Source organism: Macrobrachium rosenbergii, chromosome 21, assembly GCF_040412425.1.
Source record: "Macrobrachium rosenbergii isolate ZJJX-2024 chromosome 21, ASM4041242v1, whole genome shotgun sequence".
NCBI classification, from domain to species: domain Eukaryota; kingdom Metazoa; phylum Arthropoda; class Malacostraca; order Decapoda; family Palaemonidae; genus Macrobrachium; species Macrobrachium rosenbergii.
The window spans coordinates 16,444,890-16,457,389 of record NC_089761.1 but is presented as its reverse complement, the minus strand read 5'-3'; the positions used below and the strand labels follow the sequence as shown (position 1 = coordinate 16,457,389).

The following is a 12,500-nucleotide window of genomic DNA, read 5'->3' as shown; positions in this document are numbered from 1 at the left end:
GGGGATAATAATGATTACTAATGAGTTAAAAAAATATGGGAAGAAAATTAAAATTCATTTTGATTTACTTATGAATAATTATATACATGAATCATCCAAACATAAAATTTCAATAAACAGTAATGAAAAAAAAGATACAGTAATAACGAAATTGAAATTATACTGATCACAAATAGAAAATAAGATGCAGAAGTGATGAAATCAAACTTGATAACATTAAAGTTGTATTGAATAATTATGAAAAATTATAAGGTAATCGGATAATCTATGTAAATCAAAATTGATCACTTATGAAAAAAAGATAAAATTCAGGCGACTTTAAATTTGCACTGATCAGGAACAGAAAATAATAATTTCACTTGGTTCCAGAGTAAATATACATACTGGCCTATACACACACACACACACACACACACACACACACACACACACATATATATATATATATATATATATATATATATATATATATATATATATATATATATATATATATATATGAATGTCTTTTCCTGTAATATAAATATAATATATATATATATATATATATATATAAATATATGTATGTATATATATATATATATATGTCTGTAAAATATACTAGATAAACATATATCCAATAATAATGATATTTGTATACTATATGTCTATAAAAACTAGAGAAATTTATCCAATAATGATATTTATACTCGTTAGTAGATGTTATTTTTAGCTTTCGAATGGAAATAACATAACGTACGGCAGATAAATAAACCGTAATGAAGAAACAACAGCTTGCTAACAGAGGTCGTATTTTTTAATATATCGAATGCATTATTTTACAGCAGGAGCCATTAACTCGAAGCGTTATTTTCCGAACCATGAATAATCATGAACGATAAAATGACAAGCAGTAAAATTCGGCCAGATTTTCTCCGTATTCCAAAAATCACGGATGTTATAGGTTGTAGATTCCAAGGAATTCCACAAATAAGTAGCAATAATTTTTTTTTTATTTAGACAGGAGAAGAAATTATCTTTTTCTCGTGTATGAGGAATCATTGTGAAATGTGATGCTACAGTCATTCCCAAAATTTAATCAGTTCATCGTTGCCACTACCGAGGAAGCCAAAATCAACATAATAATAATAATAAAAATAATAATAATAATAATAATAATAATAATAATAATAATAATAATAATAATAATAATAATAATTATTATTATTATTATTATTATTATTATTATTATTATTATTATTGTTGTTGTTGTTGTTGTTGTAATCATAATAATAATAATAATAATAATAATAATAATAATAATAATAATATTATTATTATTATTATTATTATTATTATTATTATTATTATTATTATTGTTGTTGTTGTTGTTGTTCGTAAAAAAGTAGAGCCACTAAAAACATAAAAAAATAATATTAAAAGAATGAATGGAAATATATCGCTAATATCAAAGAAAATTAATGTAAATAATAAAAATAAAGCCAAAAAATATGAGCAAAGAAAATTAACCTCTTCCATACCTTTAAGAAATTGCTAGAGGTCATTATGGGAATCAAACCTAACAATAACTAACTGTACAGTGTCTAATGATTAACGCGTGTAATAATAATAATAATAATAATAATAATAATAATAATAATAATAATAATAATAATAATAATAATAATTGGGATGCAAATCTAGAAGGAGATATTTGTAGGAAAATTATTTTAAAATGTACATATTACAAATACATCAACGTAATTTTCATCGATTTTATGGTTCATATGATTATGAGGTTTTATTATTATTATTATTATTAATAATAATAATAATAATAATAATAATAATAATAATAATAATAATAATAATAATAATAATAATAATAATGAACCAAACAAAAGCTTCTTTCAGTTTTCTTCTGAAGATGGAAAGAGAAACCCACAAGATTCCTGTGTATAACTTGTTTACTTGTAAATATTTACAAGTAAACAAGTTATAATACACAGGAATCTTGTGGAGTTTCTAATGTATAACTTGTTTACTTGTAAATATTTACATATTACTTGATTCAAGTAATATGTAAATATTTACAAGTAAACAAGTTATACAAAGGAATCTTGTGGGTTTCTCTTTCCAATAATAATAATAATAATATAATTAACATTGAGACATAATAATAATAATAATAATAATAATAATAATAATAATAATAATAATAATAATAATAATAATAAATAACGCCATTGTAGGTAAAAATTACAAAACAGTTTGTTAAGAAAAAATATTTAAAAATGACAAAAAAGGAAACTGAAAGTTTCAGCGACCTGATATGGCTCTTGGCTCCCAGTGAATTGGAATAGATTGTTCACCAGTTGATATTTCGTAAGAGGAAAATATTCTCCTCTGGCTGGTTCAGATAAAACTGGTTGAGGCCAAAACTGGTCCTAGCCATAAGAAGGCCCAGTGAGTGCGGTTAGGTGTGGAAGTGATTCGAAAGCCTGATATGGACTTCCGGGCTCATGCAAGCCAACAGAGCCGAAGCTTGTCTCTTCCCTAGCGGCGGGAAGGTGAACGTTCTCTAGTCGCGAGACGATTGCATGAGCCTCGCCTACTTCCTACTGACCGAATAATAATAATACCGTTTTCACTGATTTTTATTTGAAAATGAACAATTTTATAACTATATAACCATTGCTACTGCTAATAACATTGAGTATGTTAAATGCTTCACTGATAATCATTCTAAGCGTGAACGACTGATACTGCTATTACTACTATTATAATAATAGACTGATGATGTTCAAGCTGAAAATCTTTGGTCAAAATAGTTATCGACCTAACACCGTCATAGTGATCTATGTGAACTTGCCATTTTGCTAATTTAACCATAAAACCTACGTCCGCCAGCGGAGTATATAAAAACCTATTAGAAAAAAAAAGAAAAGGATTTTCTTACCCCAGCGGCACTGAACGAAATCCAACTAACATATCCTGAAGTTAAAAACTGAAAAAGTCGAGATTTCACACCCTCCGAATGAACTCATCACCTGAGTCAGAAAAGCCTCTGGTATACCTGCAGCGGATCCGGATAACCTCCCAGTCGACAGACGGCTGTAACCACACTGAGAGACTGAGAGAGTGAGAGTAAGAACTGAGTTCCACAAGTCCCAGAGCAACTTCTGAGTAAACCGCAAAGGCACTATGACGTCATGCCTCCCCGTCGCTCTGTCCGTTTGTCTGTCTGGCACTCAAGGTGGTGGTTGCGTCGTTGCCAATCGCTCATCAGACGACGCGCTGTCTTCGCTATGTTTAGCACAGTGCTAGGTGCTGCTTCCAATGTGAATTATTATTTTAGTTGCTCCCAGTGTTTATATAACGTGAGCGTTAGCACGAATGGGATAAAATTCCCTTACGTATGTGTGTAACTCTTGACTTGGAGAGAGAGAGAGAGAGAGAGAGAGAGAGAGAGAGAGAGAGAGAGAGAGAGAGAGAGAACAGTCAAGGCCATTATTACCTAATAATTCTCTGTATGCGTCTTTCTCTCTCGCTCTTTTAATTTATACGTGACGTACTCTAGACTGCCATGGAATTTCGTCCCCATGACTCATCTGCTGCAACAGGTTTTCCGTAGAAGTGATTATATATATATATATATATATATATATATATATATATATATATATATATATATATATATATATATATATATATATATATATATATATATGTGTGTGTGTGTGTGTGTTTTTTTTTAATTCACATATACATGATATTCATACACATATAGATATATATGTATATACATAATTTATACATACTAACACACACACGTATATATATATAAATTATATATGTACATATATATATATATATATATATATATATATATATATATATATATATATATATATATATATGTATGTATGTGTGTGTGTGTGTGTGATAAAAGTTCAGAGAAACGTGATAAGATTATCACTGAAACTTGTTGATTTAATCACCCGGAGGAGAAATGAAAGTTAAACTCTAGCACGCGCTCCCTTGTATTCATTTTATACGCTGATGTCCATAAGGCCAAAACACGTAAGACCCTGGCACTACCTAATTTTCTGTTTTCGTTCTTATGACTTGCTTATATATTATATATATATATATATATATATATATATATATATATATATATATATATATATATATATATATATATATATATATATATATATATATTATATATACATATATATACATATATATATAATATATATAAACATAAATATATGTATATGTATATAAACATAAATATATATATATATATATATATATATATATATATATATATATAAATATATACTGTATATATATATATATATATATATAAACGTGGACATATTGATTATAAATTGTAATAAATTCTCGTCAGAGAGAGAGAGAGAGAGAGAGAGAGAGAGAGAGAGAGAGAGAACCAGGATACCCAATCAATATATATATCTCATGTCCACGCATTTAGGTAAACACACAAGGGTAAACATTCCCCCAGGGACTTTCCTCACTTCTCCCCAGACCCCAGATCCCTCAGTTGCATCCTTGTTCCCTCGGAAGGCGGAACTCGACTCCTGGCTACCTGATAGGTCGCCCTGTTTGGGGTGTGTTTCAGTTCCACGATAATCAAGAGGTCTTTTATCTGCTGGAATACTATCAGTGCCACGGAAGAGTGAGATCCTTACGTTAAAGTGATAGAAATCCAGATGTGAATTCTGGAATTCCATGTAAATCATTTGATAAATTTATCACGATCAAGCTGTAATTTTCAGTTTGACTTTTTCTTTTCCCGGATAATCAATTAACTGGTGTGAAAAGGGATGAACGAATTTCTTAGAGTTGACATTCGTCATTGTGGTTTGATTCACGAAAAAAGTTGAGTTTGGCGAAATAATATTTGATTGTTTTGTATTTCATATTACCTGACCCAAGCCAAGAGAAACTGATTCTAAATCTAGCATAAAAGGTGCTAATAATCCTGCAAAGTGCTAAGAGTCGACTGTTTTCGTTTCCTGACAGCAGCGCAAATTGATCTCCCATGACGGTTAATTTTACAGAGGGGCTAGGAGGGCCGGGAGTGACGTGGGGGGATGAGGAAGTGGCGTGGGGACGTGGCGTAGGGAGATGGGGTGGGGAAGCGGCGTGGGGTGGAGGGGTGGATTGGGAAGTGGCGAGGGGACGGGGCGGCTGGGAAGTTGCCGGCCGGGAGAGACTTTCCGGTGCTTTAGCTTTTGGGTCATACAGAAAACGTCAATAGTCTGTGATACCATCCCCCGCCCCGGCCTTCGGCCCTCCGCCCTCCACCCTCAGAATGCGTTCATTAATGACGGCCTCGTTGTACACTCGTTTGGAGAGCCACTCCTTGTGTAAATTCCCGTTCCCTGGAATATAAACTTAATATTCTTGCGATATTTCTCCTTGTCAAAGCCAGTTGAAATAATAACTGTTTCTTTGAAAAATGCACCAACGTTGCCATGGTACCGAAAAAAAAAAATTTCTAAGAATTCATGTTGAACTGTAATGATCCAATGCGATGGTTTACTTTGTGCCTTAAAGTAAAAGACGAACAAAATTTGAAGTCCAACAGAAACAGACAATGAATTCTTATGATATTTCTCGTTGTCAAACCCAGTCACAATAATAATTGCTTCAATTGCGTCAATATTTTCCGAAATTCTATAACCTATTATCACCTTCTACGCAATGACCCACGACAAATGAAGTGTCAATTCCGCCTGCATTTTCGTTTAACTGACGATCTGATTCTCCTTCGTGTCAGAACTCATGCGGAGTCACGAATGGCATTCTGAAAAGAAACTCGATTATCTGAAGCTCTCCACCCGCCAGTCCTTCCTTCACCTTGCCCAGCATCTGGAGGCTTCCACTTCATAAAAAAAAAAAGTATAACGATTTCGTTAATATCAGAAAGCACAAATGCATGTCAGTCACGATCAACGCTTTCTCATAGTAAGTAACTTCGCACGCAACAGCACTTACAGTACACGCACTCTCTGTTCTGAACAGTCTCCGATTGTTTATTTAATATCAAAAAGCACACATATGTGCAAACAACTACATACACACCCACTATATATATATTATATATATATATATATATATATATATATATATATATATATATATATATATATATATATATATATATATTATATATATATATATATATATATATATATATATATATATATATATATATTTATATTTATATTATATATATATATATATATATATATATATATATATATATATATATATATATATATATATATATATAGTATATATATAGACATACATACACATTCAAGCGTGAGTGTGTATGTATGTAAGAATGCACATATTTATGTTTGATTGATTGTTTGTGTGTGTATGTATGTAAGTATGTATGTATATATGCATGTAACAAAAACAAAAGTTTGTTAATTCATGGGGCACATCCTATCAGAAATTGCTTTGCTGAGAACATGTCAAAGGTTAATGCAGTCTACAGTCAAGAAAAACTTCCACTCGATCCCGTGATTGTAAACAAACCGGCCGAGTAATCTTCCTCCTTCTCCCCAGAGCATTTTGTTCCATTATTCTCTGTGGTTTCTCTGAAGAAGTATGTTACAATAGTAGCATATTTCTTCAAAGAGTGTGTAATTATGGAACTATTTTTATTCTATGATTCTACTTTGTTATTGTCATACTCCCACACTCTTTAAAGAAATGTATTAATATCTATATGAATGTTTTTTCCCGGACTTTGGTCTTAAATCTTCGACAATGTCGTTTAAAGAAACACAATAAAGCCATGTTGTAGGAAAGAACATTCAAAAGAGATAGGCTACTTTGTTAATATCATGCTTCCACATTCTTTGAAGAAATATGTTAATATTGTCTATATTAATGGCTTTGGTCTTGAGTGTCTTTGACAATCGTTTAAAGAAACTCAATAAAACCATGCTGTAGGAACGAAAGGTCCAAAGAGACACTTGTGTCACTGGAAAAGATGAATCTAAAGCACATCTGGAACATGCAAAACCCACAGTATGGTTTCCTTTCATGTTTATTTCTTATTCGAGCTTGATTGCGTGCTCTACAGTGCACTGGAGCCCGGTGATGCCCATTATGTCTCCCCTACCCTCCTGATCCCCAACGTACCCCGCCCCAACCCAGGGCGGAAAAACAGGTTTGCAGGAGGAAGGTGGATGTGTCATGTCTCCCATACCCTCCCGTTCTCCTACTTACCCCGCCCCCACCCTGGGCGGACAAACAGGTATGCGGGAGGCGGGTGGATTTGACATGTCTCCCCTACCCTCCCAATCGCCTACCTAGCCCGCCCCCACCCAGGGCGAACAAACAGGTTTGCAGGAGGAAGGTGGATGTTTCATGTCTCCCCTACCTACCCCGTCCCCACCCAGGGCGGACAAACAGGTCTGCAGGAGGAAGGTGGATGTGTCATGTCTCCCCTACCCTCCCGATCCCCTACCTTCCCCGCCCCAACCCGGGCCGGACAAACAAGATCCACTCGGATTTTATTATTACAGATAAGCGCATTTCGATCTTAGTAAGGGGATTCCATCTGCCCTGTCGTTGTATCACGCGAACGATTGACTTCATTTTATTTCTGTGCTTTTTTCTTCCGCACTGGGCTGCTTTGCTACTGGAACCTTTGGGCATACAGCATTTAACTTTTCTAAATGAGGCTGCAGACTGAATAATAATAGCAATTATGACAATATAATTTAATTGTTATTTTCTTAATTAAGGACACTGCGTAAAAAAAGTAAGATTTTGCGAAATCTGGTTTGTTCTAAAATGTCCATTAATCATTATTATTATTATATATTATTCGTCTGGTTTCTATTGCTGGAAAGTTTAATGAGTATTTTTATTTTTCAGATAGAGAAACTGGTTTTGTCCTTAGCAGTTTTACCACGAGGCTATAGAACTATGATTATTAATGATAGACAGCCGAAGTTCACTCAACTGTATAAAGAGGAGTGTCCATAAAGAGATACATATTGTGCTTTGGAATCTTAGAAATTTTGTGAATGCATTCCACAAACGTTTCTTTGCGTGTCAAAGATTCATAAATTTTGAAAACTATACTTCATTGTCACGGATGTGTTGGTACCAAAAAAAAAAAAAACTTATAAATTTATGATGAATTGTAACGATCTCTTGCGATGATTGACTTTATGTCTTATAGTTAAAGACAAACAAAATTTGAAGTCCAACAGAAACAAAGGCAACTGTGATCTTCAGAAAACCCTTTTGGCCACCTGGTCTAAGTCAAGTTCACAATCAGAATCTGTTTACTGAGTCTGCGTAACCCTTGTGGGTTTAATGGGACCACGTGGGTTTGGGGGGTTGAAGGTGGGGGGAGGCCGGAAGGGAGGGAAGTTAGTATGTGTTTGCTTGGAGGTGAAGAATGGGATGGTGGGGCGGAGGGAGGTGTGGTGTCGGGTTGGGTACAGGGTAGGGATGGCGGTTGTGGAGTTGGCTGCAGTGTGGCTTTTAATAAAGACAGATGGCAAGTGATGATTATGTTGGCAAAGTCACGTAAATATTAGATGGGGGTACGTTTACCTGGAATACAGAAAGTTATGTGACCTTTATACACTCTCTCTCTCTCTCTACCCTATAGGTTATAGTGCCGTCAGTGCACCTCACGTGATGCACTTAGGCATTACTTTAAGGTCTTTGCAGCGTCCCTTCGGCCCCTGACTGCAAACCCTTTCATTCCTTTAACTGTACCTCCGTTCATATTCTTTTTCTTTCATATGACTTCCCACCACTTCTGACAATTGTTTCATAGTGCAACTGCGAGGTTTTCCTCCTGTTACACTTCTCAATAAGTTAAGTATACCTTAGTTTAACCAGACCACTGAGCTGATTAACAGCTCTTCTAGGGCTGACCCGAAGGATTAGACTTATTTCACGTGACTAAGAACCAATAGATATACGTAAACTTATGCATATACATATTATGTATAACTGAATGCACAAACACGTTTTGTATACATATACACATACAGGTACCAATACTTCCTTCCATTCACGTATGTCCATACGTAAACGGAGAAATGTATAAGAATAATTGAAAGCAACTTTTTAATTTTAATTTTCAGGCCTTGAAACTGGCTCAGTGTGACTCCCAGACATTTAGAGGCATATAAAACTGAGATGGACTCCAACACAACACCTGTGGTACTCCGGCACGACATTCTACGAAAGCTGAGTGACGTCATCGATAGGAAATTCAAGGTTTGGTTATCGTGGCTTTCAGGGACAAATCACGATGATGTCATCTATGGCGCGGGCATTTCTCCTCTTTCGGCCTAAGAACGTTCAATTTCCTGGGATAAAAGAAACGAAAGAACGTTGATTAGCTTGTACTCCGTATCCGGGAAAGTGCGCCATCAAAGACTAGCAGATATATATTATATATATAATATATATATATATAATATATATATATATATATATATATATATATATATATTGTATATATATATATATATATATAAATACATATATATATATATATATATATATATATACTTATATATATATAAATATATATATATATATATATATATATATATATATATATATATATATATATATATATATTATATATATATATATATTTCACCACATAATGCTAGTCCTTGATGGCGCACTTTCCCGGATACGGAGTGCAAGCTAATCTGCATTCTTTCGTTTCTTTTTATCCCAGGAAATGAAATATATATATATATATATATATATATATATATATATATATATATATATAATTTATATATATATTACACACACAAATGACGTCTGCCTCCATTTTTCCATATATAAACATTCTTATACTTATTAGTGGAAGCTCTTTGTTGGGTGAGTCGGTAGAGCTGCGATGGATGGGCCGGAGTTCAATTCCCCGGCCGGCTGATGAAGAGTTAGAGGAATCTGGTGATAGAAATTCATTTCTCGCTATAATGTGGTTCGGATTCCACAATAAGCTGTAGGTCCCTTTGCTAAGTAACCAATTGGTTCTTAGCCACGTAAAATAAGTCTAATACTTCGGGCCAGCCCTAGGAGAGCTGTTAATCAGCTCAGTGGTCTGGTAAAACTAGGGTATACTTAACTTTTTATTAGTGGAATACGGTATCGTTAATAATAAATGAATAAATAGATGAGTAAATAAATAGATAAAAAAAATATACAGCAGGTAATTAGAAATAGTCCCGTTTTTCAAATATTTAGAAACAATGATATCCAAGGCAGGTTCTCTTGAATTGGAGTTTAGTAAAAGACTGATAAAGGTCAATCAAACAATGGGTAGGCTAAGTGAGATCTGGAAATCAAATAGATTGAAATTGCTTGCTGAAGTGTTTTAGGGACGTGAATCATGGTATAGACCAGTGGTTCTTAACCTTTTTTTTTTGGCCCATGCACCCTTTCACCATAATATGCCAGAATGTCATTTCCTCCCCCCCCAAACCCCCTTTTCCAAAATTGTCTGCCTCAAAAGGTGCATTCCAAACAATATGCAACAATATACTAACACCAACATGCAACTTAGCAGAAACCCCGCGTGACCTCTCAGTAGTGGGACCGATCCACACTGTGTTTTGTGTAGTCCTAGAGCCAATTTGAGTCTGCCAATCTATTGTCACACTTCCCCCATGAAACTTTCAAATTCTCCCGGGGGGGGGGGAATTCCCCTCTGATTGAGAAAGTTAAGTATACCATAGTTTAACCAGACCACTGAGCTGATTAGCAGATCTCCTAGTGCTGGCCCGAAGGATTAGACTTATTTTACGTGGCTAAGAACCAACTGGTTACCTAGCAACGGGACCTACAGCTTGTTGTGTAATCCGAACCACATTATACCGAGAAATGAATTTCTATCACCAGAAATAAATTCCTCTAATTCTTCATTGGCCAGCCGGAGACTCGAACTCGGGCCTAGCTGAGTGCTAGCCGAGAACTCTACCGACTCGTCCAACGAGGAACTTCTCTAACCACGGGTATAGACAATGAAACCATATCGAACAGATTTTTTTTTCGTTTAAGAGAAAGCTTGAAGACGAATATTAGGAGTAAGATAGGTTGCGAAATGATACCATATACGACAGCTCCATATGCAGATGAGATAGGCATGAAATACCATAAGGTACATTACAACAGTTCCATATATAGGTGAAATAATGGCAAAAGGTATTTGGAGATGATTTGGACATGACCTTTGCACCACCCGTGACAGAAGAGTCAGTGATACTGTCAGCTAGGCTCCTGTGGGAACCAGAAACCTGAAAAGACCCCGACCTATTTGGGTGGGAACTACAAGCAGGGAGGCTGGAGATGAGAGAAGGTTGTTGAAGGCTAACAACATTGTTTGTAAAGTCTTGTTTAGAACAGGAAGTACGTAGTCTCTTGGCGCCACCGATATATATATATATATATATATATATATATATATATATATATATATATATATATATATATATATATATATATATATATATACTTATCTTCATACCACGAAGATGAGGTATGTCACTATAGTCCACAGGAGAAAAGAGAATAAAACACTAATAGCGCGATAATTTCGCCTTCCACCAGGCCTCTTCAAGAGCATTATTACAACTAAACAGAATAACTACATACATAAAAATCACAAACATTTTTTCTCACCGAAAACAAAAATAAAATAAAAGAGAATATTGTACACTTCCTATTGTCAGCACAACAGGAAGTGTACAATATTCTCTTTCTAAATTTATCGTAAATTTTTTTAAACCGCTTGTAGGAACCATATCTAACTCCCACATCACTAATTCAGATGAATTTGTAAATGTAGTTCAAAGTGAACAAATTAACCAAAATTGTCATTTAATTAGTTTTGATCTACAAAGTTTATTCACTTGTGTACCAGTTTTAGATCTGCTTGAATTTTTCAACAGGGAACTAAATAAATGTTTTTTTCCATACCTGTTCCAAACACTTTAAAATTAATTAGACTTTGTGTAATAGATACATGTTTTGGTTTTAATAACAGCTATTATAAGCAGAAATTTGTAATGCAAATGGGCAACTGTTTGTCTCCAGTGCTGTCAAACATATACATGGAATTCTATGAAACTCGAATTGCCAGTAGCATATTGCCAGATGATGTTTACTGGGTTAGATACGTAGATGGCACTTTTACAGATTGGAGTGTAAACCACGACGTTGATGAATTTCTATCTGTTTTTAACTCCTTAGTACCATCAATGAAATTCACCATGGAGAAAGAAACAATTAACTCCATGAACTTCTTAGACACTAGTGTAATAAGAACAGACAATGGCCTGAAATTTAAAAAATCACAGGAAAGCTACAAATAACAGCTTAATGATCAATGCAAAATCGACTCATACACGTAATGTTAAGTATATGGCTTTGAGATCTCATTTTCTAAGAGCACTTAGACTAGCTAG

At 34.1% G+C, this 12,500-nt stretch overlaps 2 protein-coding genes across 3 annotated transcripts in view; one reads left to right on the top strand and one right to left on the bottom strand.

Annotated features, from left to right (window-relative positions):
• LOC136849713 (uncharacterized) overlaps nucleotides 1-3,185 on the bottom strand; it is a 35,566-nt gene extending 32,381 nt beyond the window's left edge. The window contains exon 1 of one of the 2 annotated variants that reach the window (XM_067123086.1): nucleotides 3,056-3,185. The gene's annotated coding sequence lies outside the window, so the exon portion shown is untranslated. Of the gene's footprint in view, nucleotides 1-2,938 lie in introns of both variants that reach the window. The other variant, XM_067123085.1, reaches the window with a different exon arrangement.
• Nucleotides 3,186-4,577: 1,392 nt separating this feature from the next.
• The window catches only part of LOC136849715 (uncharacterized), a 15,428-nt gene continuing 7,505 nt past the window's right edge, over nucleotides 4,578-12,500 (top strand). Inside the window, exons 1-2 of the mRNA XM_067123088.1 lie at nucleotides 4,578-4,622; nucleotides 9,153-9,288. Coding sequence (XP_066979189.1) covers nucleotides 9,208-9,288 — 81 coding nt within the window. The 5' untranslated portion in view covers nucleotides 4,578-4,622; nucleotides 9,153-9,207. The remainder of the gene's footprint in view (nucleotides 4,623-9,152; nucleotides 9,289-12,500) is intronic.